General features: G+C 29.7%; 4 protein-coding genes and 1 long non-coding RNA gene across 9 annotated transcripts; 3 read left to right on the top strand and 2 right to left on the bottom strand.

Moving 5' to 3' along the window:
* Positions 1-192: 192 nt before the first annotated feature.
* On the bottom strand, positions 193-4,248 carry LOC149886319 (uncharacterized). 4 transcript variants are annotated; one of them, XM_090094184.1, is made up of 3 exons: positions 3,610-4,248; positions 3,381-3,455; positions 193-503 (listed from the first exon to the last, which is right to left on the bottom strand). In XM_090094184.1, exons 1-3 carry the CDS (start codon positions 3,842-3,844, stop codon positions 316-318), a joined length of 498 nt encoding a protein of 165 aa, XP_089950310.1. In that variant the 5' UTR covers positions 3,845-4,248; the 3' UTR covers positions 193-315. The 4 variants fall into 4 exon arrangements, with proteins under 4 accessions (XP_089950310.1, XP_089950309.1, XP_089950312.1 ...); XM_090094183.1 differs by having other exon boundaries at positions 213-503; positions 3,381-3,461; positions 3,610-4,235; XM_090094186.1 differs by having other exon boundaries at positions 370-503; positions 3,377-3,461; positions 3,610-4,226.
* Positions 4,249-4,844: 596 nt separating this feature from the next.
* On the top strand, positions 4,845-5,786 carry LOC149886318 (uncharacterized). The gene has a single exon (XM_090094367.1). The coding sequence runs from the start codon at positions 4,845-4,847 to the stop codon at positions 5,784-5,786; it is 942 nt and encodes a 313-aa protein (XP_089950493.1).
* A 4,588-nt stretch (positions 5,787-10,374) lies between these two features.
* Positions 10,375-16,312, bottom strand: LOC149886317 (uncharacterized). 2 transcript variants are annotated; one of them, XM_090094040.1, is made up of 8 exons: positions 16,111-16,312; positions 15,706-15,822; positions 14,798-14,935; positions 13,085-13,330; positions 11,844-11,984; positions 11,631-11,735; positions 11,282-11,398; positions 10,375-10,947 (listed from the first exon to the last, which is right to left on the bottom strand). In XM_090094040.1, exons 1-8 carry the CDS (start codon positions 16,199-16,201, stop codon positions 10,859-10,861), a joined length of 1,044 nt encoding a protein of 347 aa, XP_089950166.1. In that variant the 5' UTR covers positions 16,202-16,312; the 3' UTR covers positions 10,375-10,858. The 2 variants fall into 2 exon arrangements, with proteins under 2 accessions (XP_089950166.1, XP_089950167.1); XM_090094041.1 differs by lacking the exon at positions 13,085-13,330.
* On the top strand, positions 15,370-16,820 carry LOC149886316 (uncharacterized). The gene is made up of 3 exons (XR_016454499.1): positions 15,370-15,430; positions 16,335-16,507; positions 16,597-16,820. It is a non-coding gene; the product is annotated as an uncharacterized LOC149886316 (long non-coding RNA).
* Positions 16,821-17,775: 955 nt separating this feature from the next.
* Positions 17,776-20,058, top strand: LOC145184024 (uncharacterized). Its single transcript, XM_090094042.1, has 3 exons — positions 17,776-17,914; positions 18,705-18,887; positions 19,139-20,058. The coding sequence occupies exons 1-3, from the start codon at positions 17,858-17,860 to the stop codon at positions 19,301-19,303; spliced, it is 405 nt and encodes a 134-aa protein (XP_089950168.1). The 5' UTR covers positions 17,776-17,857; the 3' UTR covers positions 19,304-20,058.
* The last annotated feature ends 610 nt before the right edge of the window (positions 20,059-20,668 follow it).

Below are 20,668 nucleotides of genomic sequence, written 5' to 3'. Positions count from 1 at the left end.
AATGAGACAGGATAGGTGCTGTCAATAAATGATTTCTGGTGACCAAACCACTGCAGTTTTGCAACTCATATTTTGTAAGCTTCAAGTAAGATGGTAGAAGATTTGAAAAATATCAAATTATTTTTTCAAAAGTTATTTTTTCAAAAGTATTAGATTAATTAGTGCTTAAGTGTCTCATTTTGCCCCTCGTTACCCTATTAACATAACATTAAGTCTGGAAAAAAAAGTTTCTTTTCGCAATTCCAGAGACAACCTTTTTAACTTCCAATCAATACAATAAAAAGATCCGTTTTTTAAATAATTTTTATTTTACTTTTATTTCCAAAGAAAATTATTATTGCTTAATATGTCAAGTATTTTACTTTTTTTTGGACACAATTTGCTGGTGCAGAAACAATAAACCTTCATAAAGCTTTTATAGCTTTTATTTTCACACAACCCTATGTTTTTCCAAGAGTCGCAAAGTCCAGAACTTTTCTCTTGCTTGCTATCTTCACATGATTCTAGTAAAGAAAAGAAGAAAAATTATTCATTATAGGAACCATTAAAAACCATTTAAGAAGCGGCCTTAGTCGAAGTGATTAGAAAACACACTTTACCAATAGTCATCTTATACTGTTTGAAACAACAGTTTTTATAACTAAGCTTATAAAAAGTCGGGCTTTTTTCTTTAAAAGTCTGCCCTTTTCCAATACTGGTTTTGGATCATAACAGATCTATATTTATAAGATGTAAGTATGTCACCGCTTTTAAAAATAGAAACTATATTTGAACCTTTTCATGCTTTTTGATTCAAAGGATATCGTAAAAATGTGTTTATGAGCAATAACTAAACATTCTTAAGGTTAAACATTCGTAACGCAAGCAATACATACGATGAACTCCATCAATTCCAAAAGCTTTTTTTTTTTGTCTCAAATTGATTTCTTGTAAACTGATTATTTTGTTTATAGCATTTTCACAATGAACTTGTGTATTTGGACCAAAGTGTGGTAGGGATTTACCTTTATCTTGAGTATATACTGATTGAAAATAAAAATTTCATAAAAACAGAATACCATATATATATATATGGTATTCTGTAATATATATATATATATATATATATATATATATATATATATATATATATATATATATCCCAGCCAACATTGACAGACGGGTACCGTATGGGGCCCATACGGGTCCGCAACTGGGTCTCGTATGGGAAGACCAACGGTATCCCGTCGGATCTTGGCCGCGGTTTCCATATGGGGCCCATATGGGTATGCCCGCTGGGTATCCCGTATGGGTCCCAGTCAAATCCCGTACTTTAAAACCGTAAGGGGCCCATTTGGGTTTGCAACTGGGACCCATATGGGAAACCCATCGGGAACCCGCCGGATCTTGGCCGCAGTTTCCATATGGGGCCCATATGGGTATGCCCGCTGGGTATCCCGTATGGGTCCCAGTCAAATCCCGTACTTTAAAACCGTAAGGGGCCCATTTGGGTTTGCAACTGGGACCCATATGGGAAACCCATCGGGAACCCGCCGGATCTTGGCCGCAGTTTCCATATGGGGCCCATATGGGTATGCCCGCTGGGGCTATATATATATATATACATATATATATATATATATATATATATATATATATATATATATATATATATATATATATATATATATATATATATATATATATATACAATAATATTTATCAGCCCTCCAAGTTAGGGTTGGCATTCGGCATTGGTGACCTAATTGCCTACCTTAAAGTGTCTGAGGTTTGCAACTTTTTTCTGACCTTGTTTATATCTTTTATGGCAAAACCTCAGTGAAAATTATTTTTAGAGGACCTGATGCTAACTGAAAACAGAGTGAATGTATGTATGTGCCTGTGTGTGTTTGTGTATATATTGTGCATATTTTGTATATACATACAATATATATATATATATATATATATATATATATATATATATATATATATATATATATATATATATATATATATATATATATATTATATATATAAATTAGTAAAAACACTTATCAATAATACAATATAATGAGAAATATACCCAAAATAAAACAGTTCTTATCCCATAAAGATCTGTGCACCATAGTATGTTCATTATTATTTTCACAACTACATTATTGTAACTCCCTCTACTTTGGAATTGATAAGACACTATTAAAAAAAACTGCAGTCTGTTCAGAATTGTGCAGCAAGACTGGTATTTAAAACCAGAATAGAAACTCAAGTAAATAACAAAGAATATAACAACTTGCATTGGCTAAAAATTAGAGAAATAATATATTTCAAGGTCATTTTAATAATGCAGAAATCTATTAAACAGGAAGCACTAACATCATTATGCAAATTAATTCAATACTCTATGTCAGAAAGAACACTAAAACTAAAAGAAACAAAATACAATAATTGTTTCAGTAATCAAACATTATCCCAGTATGGTCTTAAACTTTGGAATATACTTCTAAATAGCATCAGTGACAAAAAAAACACAAGTATTTTTAATGAAAAACTAAAATCATATTTAATGGTGAATGGAGAACTATTCCACCAGAAAACTCTTGATTATTAAAATTTCTCGCTTTGTTTAATTTGTTGCACAGCTGAGCAAGTGTTTTGCCAACTTCTGGCAAAACACAGTAGTTGTGGGTAAACCCATGTATTTATTATTTATTTATTTATATATATAAAAGCCTGTCTAAGTTATCTCAATCTACAAACTCTAGAACAAAGAAGGCAGTTAGGGGATATGATAGAATAATTTAAAGCATTCAAGGGGGTTAATGAAGTAAACTGGTTTCATATCATTGCACACCACACTCCCTTTTAGCACAAGGACCTGCAAGTAATGTTAAAAGCTCTAAACTATATATATAATATATATATATATATATATATATATATATATATATATATATATATATATATATATATATATATATATATATATATATATATATATATATATATATATATATATATATATATATATGTACTATAAAATATTATAAAAAATTATAATTTTCTCCTATAGAAAAACCTTAACAATGGAAGCTATAATATACATAAAAAATTTTATGCAATGTATAAATGACAAATATTTAATTGGAACCTAACATTATAATAGATAACAATTATTAAAACAAGTATTAAAACAATATCTTACTCACTTTTCTCAAAAAGCTTTTTTTGATTATCTCTAAAGGATTGGCTAATTATCAAAAGTATTATTATTTTTTTTGAAACTTTAATAATTCATAAATGTACAAGTTTTAAGCCAGTAACATAAACTTAAGCGGAGTAACACTAACATAAACATCTTTTGTATGTTAAATTAAAATTATGTAACTTTAAATACCTACTTTTTTGGTTTTGATATACTTCATCAACATTTGAGGTATCTTCTGCATATCTGCATTTTTCTTTTGCTTCAGATTCTGTGTCTAAATTTTAAAAAGTACTTATGATAATTATTGATGTATCAAAATTTCATTTTCAAATTTCAATAATTATGATTAAATGCTTAAATAAATTTATAAAAGATTATCAAAATTATTACTTTACTAATTTTGAGAATATTATATAAACTACCTGCAGTTGACAAAATTCTTCCTGAAAACCTAAGCCATCCAACCTCAGGTTCTTGACATATTGATTTAGCTAAGTCTATTTTTTTCATATTTGTCCAGCAAGGCCAATAAAAATCTGTAGATTTTCTAGAGGAAATTATTGATAACACATTTTCACTCATAGCATTCACTAACCAAATTAGTGGTACGTAATCTGTATTGTTTTCTTCATCGAATGCAACTATTGCATACAACATCTTACTCAGTAACACAGTACAGAAATTACACAGTAAGTTACTCTGCTACAAAATGTAAACGAAAATAGAAAAAATCCATACTCTACAATCTCCTTTGTATAGGAATAAAATATTACTAAATTGCACTTTTTTTAGATTTTAGGTTTTAAAGAAAAATGTTCAATGGTCTTCAAAATCTATTCATGATTCTAAGAATATATGCCACAAGAAAGTAAGACAAAAATGAAAACACTCACGTCAACTTTATAATATTATATGCATTGTGGCGTTACTTTTCATAAACGTAAATATTAATGAATTCTTTAAAGTATTTATTGTTTAAATTGCATGTAAAACTTTGTAAAATTTTCATCTTTTTACTAAAGAAAGAAAAAGAGAAAAATTTATGTATAAAAAACAAAAATAGTTATAACAACTTTGGCGCTACTCGACTTTCTCCCCTCCCCCCCCCCCCCCCTATTTTTATGATTGATTCTGATAGAGAATTTTATGCTGATTAAGAATCGTATAAAAACATGGGTCTCAAAATCAATGGAAAGTGCTCTAATCTGAAGTTGAAAGTACAAAAATATACGACAAATCTCTAATATTCGCCATCTTGAAAAATGATTTCTTTTGTTTTAAAAGTTATCTTTTAAAAGTACTAACAACCTGGTTTTTATATTCATAACAAAAACTTTTAATTATGGAACGTTTTGAGAATTCATTGACATTTAAATTTATCACACAAATTTGGTTTAGCTGGGATCATTACTTTGTTGTCTAGAATATCTTTTAAAATTTTTATCAAATAAGTTGAAAAATCTTTTATTGGTTATATACTAAAATAAATTTAGCATTACTAAACTTTTTGCATTAAAAATGTACATATTTCAAACTGTTGATTTTTTTTCTAATACTTTAAGTTAACCCCCCGTGAAAAATTATTTTCATTGTAACTGTCATATAAAAAGGAATGTTTCAGTACTAACTGTCTAGTAAGTTTATTTATCTTAATATCATGGCCCTTCGAAGACCAACAATAAACGAATTTGACTCTCTTTCCTTAACAGAAATAGGAGCAAAATTCAAATACAACATTGAAGCTACAATCCACTGGTGCAGAACTTATGGTTTACTCGCCGAAAGTATGCGTTGTAGTGTATGTAACGTGGCCTGCACACAGCAAGTGAAGAATGGATCAATCGATCAGTTCATTTGGAGATGTCAAGTTAAGCGGTGCAAAAGAACCTTCAGCATAAGAAAAGGCAGCTTTTTTGAGAAATCCCACCTACAACTTTGGCAAATATTAGGATTAACTTACGTTTGGGGTAGAAGTGCAGGTAAGAGTCGGGGATTATCAATTAGCGATATTAGGCAAGAGCTTAACATAGGAAGCGATGACACCATTGTTGATTGGAATCAATTTTGCAGAGATATTTGTGTCTCATATTTCATCAATAACCCTGATCCAATAGGTGGTCCAGGGTGCATTGTTGAAATAGATGAATCTGTTTTCTGTCGAAGGAAGTATCACGTTGGTAGAGTAATCCCACAGCAGTGGATATTTGGCGGATATGAACCTGCTACTAAAAAAGGCTTTTTAATTCCCGTCCAAAATCGCGACTCTGCAACATTGATTCCAATCATAAATCAATGGATACTTCCTGGCTCTATTGTCTGGAGTGATATGTGGGCAGCTTATAATGATTTGCAAGCTCCTGCATATTTACATGGCACTGTCAACCACACTCGAAACTTTGTAGAACCTCTGACTGGCGTGACAACAAATCATGTAGAAGCTATGTGGTGTCGAGCGAAAGCAAAAATCAAATCAATGATGGGACCAACTAACCGTGAAATGATAGCTGACTATTTGTCTGAATTTATGTGGATGCAGAGATTCCCCGAACATCGGTTTTTTCATTTTTGGGATCAGGTTGTGGCAGCGTATCCTGTTTGACTTCCTCGAAAGCTTACTGTGTGCATTAAACGTTACTAGCATTATAATTCATGCCGAGGACTGGGTAAATCAAAAAAACGGCTATTTTCATAGCCACTTACATTCACTAAAAACATTTTTGCAAAGAACATAAGGAATTCTATTTTTATTATTCGAAGGAAGTTTGTCTTTTCAATTACTCTTTCTTTATTATTAAAGATTTAATATTATCTGAGAATTGTCATAAAATCTCTTATAAATTTAAAATTCATAAAAAGGAATCATGTTTCGCAAGAGTAACACGCTTTATAGCTAGTTTTTCTGTCCGATTACACATAAGAAACGAAGCAAATGAGCTTGTACTAGAAAGTTTCTTATTTTAAGAGTACATTTTTTCAACTCTAATACTAAAAAGTAGTAAAAGTTGCTTAATTATCGAAAGTGAGAAAAAGTACATAAAATGAACTTTGAAAACATGTTATCACGTTTTATTGTCAGCTAAAATAGCTTGAATTCCATCACTGTCATATAATCCTAAGGTTTGTCCCTGAACAGAACACAAATTAGGAGATGTTCCTCGAACCTTAATAAAATAAGTTTCTTATCGAAAAGTAACTAAATACTAATAGTTTCTTAAGATTTAAGTACTACTTTCTTATTTAAAAAAAAAAAAAAAAGTGTATACTCGAGGGAACTTAGCCGTTCATATTAAACCTAAAAAAATTTTTTTTTGTTGTAAAAACCGGGCTGGCATTTTTTGCTTTTGAAAATAAAACCAACCGTAGAATTAGTTTTTTCAAGATGGCGAATATTAGAGATTTGTCGTATATTTTTGTACTTTCAACTTCAGATTAGAGCACTTTCCATTGATTTTGAGACCCATGTTTTTATACGATTCTTAATCAGCATAAAATTCTCTATCAGAATCAATCATAAAAATAGGGGGGGAGAAAGTCGAGTAGCGCCACAACTTTTTATATAGAGTTTCATATAAAACATAAAACGAGAAAACGATTATAACTTTAATTTATACGTTATATTGTAAAAACTTTTTTTGCACAAGGTAAGTTGCAAATGGCGATAATGGTCTGATTGCATAGATTTTTCCGCATATTACTTTCACCAGATGGGTCCCTAATGGGAAACCCGTAAGAATCCCAGTTTTCTTAGCCCTTATAATCACCACATGCGGCCCATATTACTATTTTTGCTTAATTTTTCAACCATACGGGACCCGTCTGGAAACCAGAACACAAACCCTTCTAAATGCCGTTCCCATAAGCCCAGTTAAAAACCATACGGTACCCGTCTGTCAATGTTTGCTGGGATATATATATATATAGTATTTAGAAATTATGTTAATATTTCCAGTAAGAGTGCTCAATACCAGGGCTGTGGAGTCAGAGTCGGAGTCGGAGTCTGAAAAATTGTACCGACTCCGACTCCGTTTTAAAAAAAATCTTTCAAAGTTTCATAATTTTCATAAGGATTTTATAGTTGTTACAAAACTACAAGTCCCAGAATGCTCTGAAAGCTGTAGGATATCCAGACACAATGGAAATTGTAGTTTGCAACAACTGGAGGACAAGGAGTTTGACATGTTATTTTTAGGCCTTTAAAACAGTGATAAGCAATAGGGTATTTTGCTGCTTATCACTGAGAATCATATATCACCTCCCTTGCGCTCTCCTCTAGCTTCCGTTAAACTATATAACTTCGTGATCCCCTAATTCCCGACTTAAATTGTCTGGCACTGTGCTACATATTCTTAGTAGAAAGCTAGGCGTGCCACCACCAAGCACCAAAGAGTTGCTCCACAAATAGAAAGACTGTAAGTATTCAATTAGCTTTGTTTCTCTGGAGAGAGAGAATATTAGAAAATTAGTGATTGAAAAAGCTGTTAAACAAAAAGAAGAACTTAATGAATGTCTCAAGGGACGCTTTGTGTTTCTTAACAGAGTGAACTATTTTGCAATCAATATTTAATTCTTTTTTGAAAAAAAATGAAGCAGTTACCAAGAGATTGGCAGTAAAAGACGCCAAAACTAATCACACCAGCGAATTTCTCCAGGTCTCAGTAGAAAAGATTCTTAAAGAATATGAACTTAAAGAAGAACAAGTTCTTTCATGTTTGAAATATTGTCCAACTGACAATATTTCAAACATGATTTTGACAAATTCATAATGTTATTAGCGACTGCATAAGAGTTTATTGCATAACCAGAGTTCAGAACAGTTGTTTATTCAGAAATTGTTTTCTTATAAATATTGTTTAAAGCACTAAGTGGTTGGATTATTTGTATCATAGTGACGAAATAGCTGATACTAACATTTTACTACAGTTATTTGTTGTTACGAACAAATAACTGTAGTAAAACAAACAACTATTTGTTGTTAGAAATTGGTTACTTATGAAGGAGTCGGAGTCGGAGTCGGGAGTCGGAGTCGGAGTCGGAGTCGGTCCATGATAAAATCAAGGAGTCGGAGTCGGAGTCGGAGTCGGAGTCGGAACAGCAGCTTACCGACTCCACAGCCCTGCTCAATACAGCGCAGAATAAGAAGAGCGAATATATTATTACTATTGTTATATAAACTAAATAATTAGCTTGGTTTATATTATATTACTTAAAATTTGAGGCAATAGCGATCATCGGATGTTATAAACCGTAAAAAAACGTAACGACAAAAAATACGAAAAAAGTGCTATGGAGTGTCTGCTATGATGGTATTAAAGTTTTTTATTCAAATTTTATTTTCATGGCAGCACTTTGATGTTAGTTCGCTTTGTTTATTGAGCAAGTCTAGTTTCGAAGTAATAATGTGGTACTTTTCGGTCAAGCACAAATTACAGTAATTGCCATCAGCCTTAAATGGTTCTGCCTGACCGAGAATGTTCCACGTAAGGATGTGTTCCAAACCTTTACTTTTACACTCCCACACAAATTTATAAAGTTCAGAGGAGTTTGCCTTACTTTCATAAGGTAAAGAATTCCTATGCTTATACCATCTGTCTTTAAAGGTTTTTTCAGTGAGCCCAATATAATAATGTCCCTTTTCTTGCGGCTAATATTTTATATTGCAAATATAAGTAAGGTTTTTCATAAGGCATTTTGCATTTAGTGGGCATGCAGCGGTTTGTTGGCAATTGCATGATTGGCTATTATTATCAGTAGTATTAGATAGAATTCTTTTCTTATGAGCAGTATTAATTTTCTTAATATTTGGGAGGCAGCTGTAACTAACTTTTACGTTTTTCCGGTTAAAAAGTTTGTGCAATTTATGGTCTTTAGGAAAGCATTTATCGATTAAACCCAAAATATCTTTGTTACGTTTGTTCTAACGTTCAGTGAAAACGGAGGGTTAAACCAAATAACGTTTCGTTTTTGAGGTCCTTCATCACGTTTTGGCGTGTTTTGATTTGAAAAATTTTTTTCAACTTATTCAAATGCCTACACTTACTTACCAGCTCTTGTTTTTTCTAATAAATTTGCGCCTTTATAGATGGCAATATCAGTTTTTTCATTTAAGCATAGGGCGCATCATCTTGTGGTTGGTTGATAAGGTTGGCATTTCCTGATAATGCTCCATTTTATTAATGGTTTTCCGTTTTTTTCTTTTATGCGCCACATTTCCTTAGATAGTTCGGTGTCGTTTTTGTATCTTACAGTATTAAACGACTTAATGTGGTTTGCATATCGTAATTTAAAAGGTGGTTCACTATAAAGAAGTTATGAAACCGAACTTAATTAAACGTTATGAAACCTTAAAATAAAAGGTTAAGAAGACAAAATAGAATAACAAAAACATATGAAAGAAAAAGTACAAGAATGAGCATAAATGCAAGAACATCTACGATTCTTGTTTCGATTCACGCAAGAAGAACTCAGCAAGCCTAATAAGAGCAATCGGAAGTTTGAGAATAGATCTCTACTTTATGATGCTCTAAAAAGTGGAAGAATTTTCAAGAAATGATTAGGACAATTAGATCAATCTACATTCTAACTTTCTTTACGATCAAAGATATCTGCGTAATCATGGCTGAAGAAGTTAGACTTTGTCATAAAATTCCTAACCATTTGATCTAACGAATTCAGATAATAACATTGGTTTTAGAGAATGCAGAATTAGTAGACCAGTAGATGAACTGATTTTCAAAGTTTTTGAAGTTTTTTTGAAAGAATTTGGCTGATGGATGTGAGGATGTAGATCTGATATCCTAGACTGAATTCAGTCATTTTTCAAACTTACTAAAAGTATGTTTCAGTTCTAAATGATGAGATGAATGATAATGAATCAACTAAATGAAAAAACTGACTCAACACATTGCTCATTAAACAGCTAAAGTTCACTCCTGAAATTTCATTTGTCTTTTTTTTTTTTTTTTTTTTTTTATTCGCATAATGGAAGAAACTAAAAGTTCTTCCGAAACCCATAAACAAAAACATTCGTAACAAGTGCTAAAATTTAAATAAAATATTTAAAGTCTTTATATTTTTCTTCCGTACAACTGTCATAGAGCGGAAACGCTTCCGGTAAATTTCATTAAAAGTTCCGAAAAGCTGCAGCTATATCCGCACTGACAAATCGATCACAAAGGTATAAGGTCGCGAAATATTTTATTACAAACATACACCTTTAATAAATAATTTTATAATTTTTTTTTTTTTATTCCTAAAATAATAAATAATAAATACTTAGTACTCACTAATATAATCAAATAAATAGTTTATTTAAATATATAAATTTCCTTTCAAAATAAAACTCTTTCTGCTTATTCATAAAATGAATTCGGAAAGGGTCTTTAAAAGTGTAATTGCGAAAGCAACTCCCAATTTCTCGTTTAACATTGGAAAAAGCTTGTGAAAAGCCCGCTTTCGCCTTTTTCTACTACAATCGTTGACTGTTGTCTTTCTAGAGGCCATAAATTATTATTCACTCACGGTTTCATTGTGAAAAAGAGTGGTATCTTCGTTCTTGTCAATACCAAAGTTGATGTATTTCCTTCAATTCCTAATTTCCTCAATACCTAATATTTCATTTCTCTAAAAACCTTTTGTTCACGTGCCAGCTGTCACGTGCCGTTTGTAGATCCACTAGGTATTTGAAAACTTGTAGTAGGTTTTCGCCAACTTTTTTCCGCTTTGGCTAAAAATTTTTATTCCGACTTTTTTTGGACCAGTCACTAATAATCAAATGTAGAATACTCAAATACGCATGTACATTTATACATTTATTATTAAAATGTATTGGCGTTTATGTATATGTGCTTATAAATATACATAAACGCCACACACACACACACACACACACACACACACACACACACACACACACACACACACACACACACACACACACACACACACAAACACACACACACAGACACACACACACACGCACGCACACACACGCACACACACGCACACACACACACACATACACATACACACACACACACACACATACACACACACACACACATTGCACTTGGCAGCTTAGCCACAAGTTACACTTACGGCAAAATCCGCACAACGCGGGACAATTTATTTTCATGAACATCTGTGCATTTTTGAATGATGAATTGCAATCTTTGATGAATTTTGCACAAAAGTCTGGAGAGCGATCTTTGCAAACTAAAAAACAAATGATAAGTGAAATGAGAAATTTAAATATATCTGAATAACTTTGCATGCAAATTTAAATGTGTATGAAGACTTATAGTAAGAACTACAAGGAGAGAAGAGCGTCAGTTTCTATGTCAAGAATGTGTATTTCATGAAATAAAAAGTAAAAAAGTTTCTCAGGGACATGTAAGTTTGAAAATACACCTAATGCAGTAATACATTTTCATGAAATAGAATTTACCGCCGCATTCCTTCTTGACACTAGGATTAGACGTTGAATCCAAACAGCAGTCTGATGCCGACGCCGATCCCGACGATTGGCAAGATATCTGTGGAATTGGTAATCCTAAAAAAGACTGCTTTTAAAAAAAGAAAATTCTTTTTTAAATAAATTTTTTTTTAACATTTTTTTTCCTTAAAAAATTATTATTGCTTAACATGTCAAGTATTTTACTTTTTTCTGGACACAAGTTGCAGGTGCGGGGACAATAAGCCTTCATTGAGCTTTTATAGCTTTCGTTTTCACACAGCCCTAATTTTTTCCAAGAGTCGCAAAATCCAGAGTTTTTCTCTTGCTTGCTATCTTCACATGGCTCTAATGAAGAAAAGAAAAAAAAAAAATCTATAAAAGTTATCATAGAAACCAATAAAATTATCATAGAAACCAATAAAAACCATTCAAAAAGCGGCCTTGAACGAAGGTTATTAACTAGAAAACAGAATTCAGCAACAGTTATTTTACACCTTTTGAAAAAAATAGTTATCACTACTAAGTCGGACATTTTTTCTTCAGTTGTCAAATGAGAAGAAATAAAAATGAAGAGCAAGTGTTTTCTCAGTTCAGATTATTCTAATCCAAAAACACTTGCAAGCTCATAGGCATTGAATGACTTTTTCGTGACAAAATTTATCAGTTAAAAAGATATGAAGAAAAGGTACATTAAAATGACCGAAAATCATTGGGAGACACAACGTTTATCTCTTCTATCCATCTCTCCTCCCTTAGTTCTTACGCCCTAATCTATTACTGATATAAGTTATTTATTCTTTTTTTTCAACGTTGTGTATGTCAAAACCCCTACCTTTAAATGAAATTGCGATAAATAAATAAGAATTGTGGTTGGCTAGTGGTTAAGCTTCCGATATTATTTCAATTAGGAAAATCAAGGTTTGACTTTTTCACAGCAAGCATCATTTTTTTTCATAAATACTCCCGACTTTTTGATGGATTATTGTTGTCTGAGAACTAACCATATTAACTATATTAAGCTAAGCGATATTTGAGGAAGGCTTCACACTTTGTTTATTTCAATTTTTTATCTCCATTAAATTAATCTTTAGTTCTATTCAATCTCTTACTAACTTAATCTAAAGGACAGCAACGTGTTTTTGTTTGCAGCAAATAACAGCAAATAACAGCATGCCTCCTCAAATTAGGAAACCGTAGTTGTTTTGTTGCATGGTGAAGTAGCTGTGGATTTCTGTATTCTAATTTTAACTTTCATATTTTTTTGTAATTTCTAAATGGTTTTTTTTTGTGCATTATTTTCCTTTGTAAATTTTAATGTGAGGTTGAAATGTAAAATATTTTTTATATGCTGTGGCAAAGCTGGTATTTTGGTCTTCCCTGTTTGTTTTCCTATAATAAAAACATGAGAAAATTATTTTTTACTCACAAAGGAAATATAAACATACCATCTACAGGGCATATTCCATAAAATGCTACCGTGACATTATCATCTTCTTTGCAATTGCTATGAAGAAGATCACAATAATCTTCATATGTTACTCCATTTGTTCCGCAAACTTTGCCTAACTTTTTGTATTCATCTTTAAATAAACAATGTGTGGGACATTCGCACTTTGCTTTCTTTATGGATTTGTCAATAACACAAATTTTATCTTTCGAACATTTTAACGCGTCACACTTTTTTTGTTCCTCTTTAAAAGAAAAAGAAAAAGAATTATAATCCCAGCGGACGGTCAATGTTCTTCCAACTCTGAGTTTTAGTTTGTTGCAAAAAGTTGAAACATCGTTTACCGTGAGTCATGTTGTTTGTACCGTGAGTCAATGTTGTTTCAATTTTAAAGAAAACAAAAAAACAGCGTTAATATCACTTAACTTGTCTTACGATATCCTAAATATTTACTCAAAGGACCATTTAAAATACTATATTATTTTATTTTCTTCAAATAATTTTTGTGTTCATAGTGATGCTTCTGCTTTTATATTAAAATCAGACAAATATATATTTTGACCTTAATGAAATGGTCAAAAATCAAACTTAAGCTTTGCTACAAGATTGTGGCGTTGTTTTCAAATCAGGGCTTCATTTTAAGATTGCAAAATTCCATTTGATTGGTACTCAAGTTATTTAAGAAGTATTAGAGGAGAAAATATAAAATTCAAGATAAAATGACGAAATACTTCCGGGAAGTTTTTTTTAAAGTGACATTTAGTAAAATTTTAATTAGCTTGAGTTGACTAAGTGAGACTATATTTTTAATTAATTCAAGTTTGTTTTAGAATGGGTTTTAATAGTTAACTATGCATGGACAGCGCCTCAAAATCAAAGATTAGTGAAGCTGGGCTAAAAATGTCTACTAAGATTTAAGATAATAGAAAAAGTTTAACACACCATTACTAGAATAATCATAAAGACAAAAAATTTGAGGGGTTAAAGCTTCTAAGCTCTGTGGCGCCGCTCATGCTTTTACTAAGGATAAAATTTGAGAGATCACTAACCATAATATCCTCCTCCTTTGGTGTATGAGACAAACTAGGATCAGTAATGCGTACTATGCTGATCTGGTGATTATTTTATGAGAAATTCTATTATATTCATAGTGAAGATTTCTTATGGTGTAAATTATGGTTATTGAAGCTATTAGTTTTTGCTAAGGTTTGCTTCCGAAAGCGAATCAACGCCACTTAAAATTTTAGAGTCTGGTTTTAATTATGTGTGATTTGTCGTTTAATCTAATTAAAGTCAGCCGTTGTATCACAGAACAGCAGACTTTACTCAAAACTTAGAACATATTTAAAGTTGTTGACAGTTATTGAAAAAAAATGTTCAAGCGGCATTGGGTTTTTTATTGAAATGAAAATATAGGGATGTCGTTTGACCAATGATTTTATAGCGTTAAGTCTTACGGTTCTAAGGCGATTTTTAATTCTGAGATTTCAATTTTAAAAAATCTGCGTATGAGGCTGAAGTTTAATTAGGGTTGCGAAAAAATTTATGAAAAGCTTAAAAAAAGTAATGGCAGGGAAATCAGCTTCAAAACTTCACAACCAAAAATCTACTGATTGATTTTTGTTTTTTATATAAAAAAAATGCAAATACAGCAATATAATATGGTAACAAGAAATATCCTTGTAACATTTAACTTAAGTTAGGCACTCACCGCATAATGAGCAGGTTCTTGCGCAGCGTTCAATCATCAGAGCTTCGTGGTTGGAGCAGGCACCCTGGTTTTTCAAATAGGCGCAATCAATTGGTCCATCTTTATCTGTGCATCTGTTTTCTTTAACTTTTTTAAAATCTATGATGTAGAGTAAAGTTAATTTGATTACGACTGTTTTATTGACTGTTAGAAGAAAAGTGCTGTATGTTTTGTAAGGTTCGACAGTATTGTCGACATTAAACTATGTTGCAAATATATAAATTAGTGCAGATTACTCCATGTTATGCTAAATATCAACAAGAAAAGTATATCCTTTAATAAAAAGCTTTAAAAGCTCTGACTCAGATTTGTCAATAAGCAACCACTTTCTTTTTTTAGAATCAAATACTCTCACGTCGTCTTTAAAATCCTGCAATTACTAAGAAATATTAGTTATAAGGCTCACTTATCCCTTTTATAATTGATTTGCAACTTTCATGGAATTTCAAAAGGGAGATATGTTATGAGGCTTAATTTTTTTTAAAAAAATTTTGTTTTAACAATTCAAAATTTTATTTAAAGAAGAAAAAAAATTTTGTAGGTGGTTGTGATTTTTTTGTTTTCACGTTGTCATGTATTAACTTATCTTTGTTGGTATGTTTTAACAAATCATTTTTTTCTGTTTTTACTACAATTTATGAATAAGGAAACTCATTCCTATTTTCATTCATTCGTAACTTCGTGGGACGGAACTGTATTTTCGATATCGTCAGGGAGCAGTTGTTTCTTAAGGAACGGAATTGTTTCATTTGATGTTGTCTGGAAGGGAGTCCTTTTTTTTAAATGCTTTTGAGAAGTTGTAACTTAGTTTCTTAACAGAAACTAAAAATATCAACTCCAAATGAATAAGAAAATTATTACTTGCTTACCACAAAAATTGCACGTTCTGGCACACACGTCGCGCAGATTTTCAGCTCGTTGTTCGCAATAACCAATACTTTTATAAAAGTTGCAATCCCTCCAATCAAAAACATCTTTACAAGTGCCTAATAAAAAAATGATTACAGTTGAACCACAATATTACTCTGTATTGATATAAGAGCTCTTTCAATAAAGAAGTCTAATTATATATATATATATATATATATATATATATATATATATATATATATATATATATATATATATATATATATATATATATATATATACATATATAAATACATATATACACATATATACGCATATATATACACATATATGCTACAAAATAGTATGATATTTGTTTGTAATATAGTATTATATTATTGTAATAAAAATACAAACCAGCTTACTATATTTATCTTGTTCTTTATAAAAACAAATGGCGCCTCCAAATAAAAAAAAAGAATATAATATGGGATGCATTAATAAAAATAAAACCATAGTTGCTGTGAGATTTACATATTAAATGAAAGGGTATTCAAGGGTCTTTTATAGAATCCGCAGTTAGATGTTTACTTTCAAAGCTTGAAATCGTTTTTTAAATATGACATAATTTTTTAATTTGTTAATTTAGTGTTGAGGATATTCAATGATATCATTGTCTGTGTAAAAACGTCTGGAAACCTATTGTTTTGATTATCTACTTTATATGTCGTACATGACGTCAAGAGTAAACTTTAAACAAATTCAGTTTGTTTCAACAGTATGACGAAAACCTCATGACTATCAGATATAAATAGACTTTACGTAAGTATACTACTAATTTTTATATCTAATCATCTTAAAAGCTATACAACCATAAAATGCAATTTATAATTTACTCTTTTATACAATAGCGAAAATATTTTGAAGTATTCCATAATCTCAACCGTTTATTCATCACACGCCCATACGTGAGCGAGTGTTTATTTAAACAATAAATAAAAAATGAAATCGCGCGTGTACAAATCTATCTCAATCACAATATGAGCATATCTTAGAATTGTTATGTAAGATGCTACATTTTAACTGTATTTTAAAAGCATATTCCTATTTTCTGTTACTGAGCCACTTTTTTGTAATGCGTATAAAACAAAGTTTAAATTTTTGATTAATAAAGTTGTTTTTTTTTTTAATCCCTAATTTAGAATTTAAATATACAAGTATATACTCGCGCAACAGTCATCCACGCGTAAGGATACATGTATTCTTAATTTTGTTAAAAGTTGAAGGCCAATACTTTAGTGAAAAAAAAAGAAAAAAAAGCATGTAGTTGAATATCAAAATTATATTTTTCATTTTTGGTATTGTTAGATAATATTACATATGCATTTGTAAATGTGCGCATTTACTAGAATTTGAGCTAAGTTTTGGCCTAAAATCTTGCAATCTTGCTTAAAAAAAAAATAAAGAAGCAGTTGAGGAGTATTAGTAAGTCTCACGTTTATTTTGCTTTATTGGTCCTGGTTATTAAATAGACAAAAAATCAAATTGAATAACTTTTAAGTATTTCTCAGTGTGACTCAAGCTTTGCAAAATATTTGCATATACTTTCTAACATTAGAATATTAAAAAAAAAAAATTTTCGGTGATTCAGCAATAATTTAACTTTTAGGCGTCTGAATTTCTTATTAACACAACTTTGGCGCTAAGCCTAAATTTTTTATTTGGTTTCAGAAGATTTCATTTAATCTGAAAAACTCTGAAATAAAACTATAGATAAGAACCTAAAACAACGGTTATTTCGAACAGTTTCAAGGATATCCTTTTAAAACAAAGTTCTTAAACTATATTCTTATACAAAATATTCTTATGTAGATTCGTCGAGCCACTTCTTAAAAATGATAATATCCCTTCGCTTTCAAAATGTTTCATCAAAATCGAATTTATTTGAAATAGATTTAACAATAAAATAAATTATGACGAAAAAGTTAACTAAAACTTATCTTTTTATCACTAAAAAATGTCAGAACAACTTTGTTAAAAAAAGATGTTATGATACGAAACAGAAATGAAAATATTGGAGCAGATTTTCAGGGTTAAATTATTAATGGAGGACGTTCTTGAGATAAGAAGAAATACTTTGAAATAAGTTTGTTTTTTCCATTACATTGAGTTATGAGCAAAGGAAGTTTTGCCAGAGATGATCTCAGAATTCAAGTAGCCTTAGCTAGCGTAAGTTTTTAACCAGGTTTCCTTATAAAATATAGAAATAATAAATGTCATAATTCGTTTCCACTTCCTTGCTCCATTTTTCGTGTCAAACTTGATGTATTGCGTACGTAACAGAAAAGGCGAAATATATATTCAGCTATATATATTTCTTTAAATGATCGTAATTTGGTTTAAAATAAAAAAGATGCGTAAAGTAAGAATATTTTTCTTACTTTACGCATCTTTTTTTTTTTCTTTTTTCTTTTTTATTTAAAACTTTTTTGCTATGAGGTGGACTTTACTATTTTAGGAAGTGATAATTGTACACTGATTAATATAACAATCACAAATTTTAAAAAACGCCTACTTCCGCTAAACGCTAACTTTTTATATGAATCGATTTTTAGTTAAAGAGCCCAATTCAATTAATGGTAATTAATTAAATAATGGTAATTAAATACTTTTGGAAAATCAAAAATAACCTCTAAAATGTTTTTACCAAAATTTTAACGAAAGCCACTTTCCTGCAAAGTATTCTTCGTTATTAAACAGGTGTGAAAGCGGTAAAAATAAAAACTCAATTTTAAAAATAAAAAAAGACTTACGTCCTTTTAACGAAAATCGATTCCTTTAGCGGATGTTCTTTTTCTATGCAGGTGGAGCTTTTACATTAATTAAGTGTGCACGCCGATAGTGTTGAAAAAGCCATTTGAAGAATATCAATGAAGCTTCAAACTTTTTTAATCCTTTTTTATCAATAAACTTTATATAGTTAAGTAAAACCTTAATCACAACTTAAAAATAAATCTAGGTTGCTAGGCAAAAAAAAGGATGCGCACTCTCCAGTGCTTCACGTGCAGATAGTCTGGAAACGCAAAGGTCTTATGATTTTACTGAAAATGATACCAACATAATTTATTCAATTGTATACTGTATCACTGCGACTCTTCTCTTTTTCCCGATTGGTTTGCAGTCAATCAAAAATACTTTCCAGGTAAGAGTTTCATTATTTTTCTTTTTTAATGTAACCCGAAGAAATACGGGTAAGGGAAATTATGTAATTATGTAGTAATCATGTAGTAAAATAGAGATTATAAAAATTATTTTAAACATAAACTTTTTGTTTGTTCAAATCAGCTCCGTTTTATTGGCAATTAGTGATAGCATTTTAAAAAATTTTTTAAGTGTAAAGCGTTCTCTTCTATTTGTCGAACTATCTACAAACATCTGTTTTTTTAAATTTAGGCATACAACTATGGCAAGAAAGGGCAAAAGACACTTGCGGTTCTTCATAAGCAATTCGTTAAAAATTTACTCTACGTCGCAATTGTGACAGGAACACTTTTCTGGTCGATTTTAGCTGTTATGCTCACAGTTCATATGGTCATATTAAAAAAACAAATTATTTAATCGAAAGTTCTTCAATTTTATTTAGGTAGTTTTAAAATTTTGCTAAGTTTAATACTTACATGTGATTTACACGGGGAAGACGTGAACACTGACGGGGAAGTAAACTTCATTAAAGATGTACAATACATGTATAATATCCTCAAATTGGCGCATTAAGCAACAAGCTTCAATAAAAATGTAACAAGCGGATATCTATGCAGTTAATTTTCGTAATTTTTTTTTTTTTTTTTTTCGGAGAAGAATTTGATTGAAATATTCTCGTTTATATTTTAAAGAAATGTATGTTTAAGAGTTGATGCATCTTTATTAATCAATAACGAAAAATTTTCCTACATAGTGCAAATATAAACTTTCTAAATTAGTAAGTCGATATTGAAATATGAAGATCGTATAATCAGGTACCTTAGGAATTAGAGAAGATATAAAGCACTTGATGAAGATTAAATAATTTACAAAAAAATCTTTTCTGAATATTTAACAAAAATCTTCGAATTTTTATGTAAATTTTACAATTTCTAACATCCCATCCATAAACATAGTCATTCTATACGCAAATATAGTCAAAACCAAGATGGGTGTAGCTGGAATTGTAATACTAACAATGTTAATCTAGCTTAGCTCTATTCATTTTTGAAAGAAGTCATTTGTTGCTGAAAGCGCTTATTTTAATGTTGTTTCTATTGTGCTTCGATATTACACAGGTACAAAATACTCAATAGATTCGCATCCTCAGAGGGTTTTAATGTTTCGTATTGTTTCAGTCAAGGCCTAATTTTTTTCGTCTTATTTCCGCGTTCTTTTTGTTTCTTTTTTTTTTAGTATCACTATTTTTAAATTTATATTATTATTATTACTATTACTATTATTATTATTATTATTACTATTACTATTATTATTATTATTATTATTTTTATTATTATTATTATTATTATTATTATCATTATTATTATTATTATTATTATTATTATTATTATCATTATTATTATTATTATTATTATTATTATTATTATTATTATTATTATTATTATTATTATTATTATTATTATTATTATTATTATTATTATTATTATTATTGTTATTATTGTTATTATTATTATTATTATTATTATTATTATTATTATTATTATTATTAATATTATTATTATTATTATTATTATTATTATTATTATTATTATTATTATTATTATTATTATTATTATTATTATCATCATTATTATTATTATTATTATTATTATTATTATTATTATTATTATTATTATTATTATTATTATTATTATTATTATTATTATTATTATTATTATTATTATTATTATTTTTATTATTATTATTATTATTATTATCATCATTATTATTATTATTGTTATT

This window comes from Hydra viridissima, unplaced genomic scaffold (genome assembly GCF_058129835.1).
Source record: "Hydra viridissima isolate aposymbiotic clone 2 unplaced genomic scaffold, HvirCarnegie_v1 scaffold_7, whole genome shotgun sequence".
Lineage (NCBI taxonomy): Eukaryota > Metazoa > Cnidaria > Hydrozoa > Anthoathecata > Hydridae > Hydra > Hydra viridissima.
The sequence above is the reverse complement of the archived record's forward strand: the minus strand, read 5'-3'. Positions and strand labels throughout refer to the sequence as shown.

Coding starts and splice junctions, on each gene's coding strand:
- LOC149886319 (XM_090094183.1), bottom strand. CDS start 3,844: ATGTTGTATGCAATAGTTGCATTCGATGAAGAAAACAATACAGATTAC. Junction 3,462..3,609: donor AAGAATTTTGTCAACTGCAG/GTAGTTTATATA, acceptor TTTAAAATTTAG/ACACAGAATCTGAAGCAAAA. Junction 504..3,380: donor AGTATATCAAAACCAAAAAA/GTAGGTATTTAA, acceptor TTTCTTTACTAG/AATCATGTGAAGATAGCAAG.
- LOC149886318 (XM_090094367.1), top strand. CDS start 4,845: ATGGCCCTTCGAAGACCAACAATAAACGAATTTGACTCTCTTTCCTTA.
- LOC149886317 (XM_090094040.1), bottom strand. CDS start 16,201: ATGGTTTTATTTTTATTAATGCATCCCATATTATATTCTTTTTTTTTA. Junction 13,331..14,797: donor AAGAACCTGCTCATTATGCG/GTGAGTGCCTAA, acceptor TTTCTTTTAAAG/AGGAACAAAAAAAGTGTGAC. Junction 11,736..11,843: donor CAACTTGTGTCCAGAAAAAA/GTAAAATACTTG, acceptor AGTCTTTTTTAG/GATTACCAATTCCACAGATA.
- LOC145184024 (XM_090094042.1), top strand. CDS start 17,858: ATGAGCAAAGGAAGTTTTGCCAGAGATGATCTCAGAATTCAAGTAGCC. Junction 17,915..18,704: donor TTCAAGTAGCCTTAGCTAGC/GTAAGTTTTTAA, acceptor AAATAAATCTAG/GTTGCTAGGCAAAAAAAAGG. Junction 18,888..19,138: donor CAATCAAAAATACTTTCCAG/GTAAGAGTTTCA, acceptor TTTTAAATTTAG/GCATACAACTATGGCAAGAA.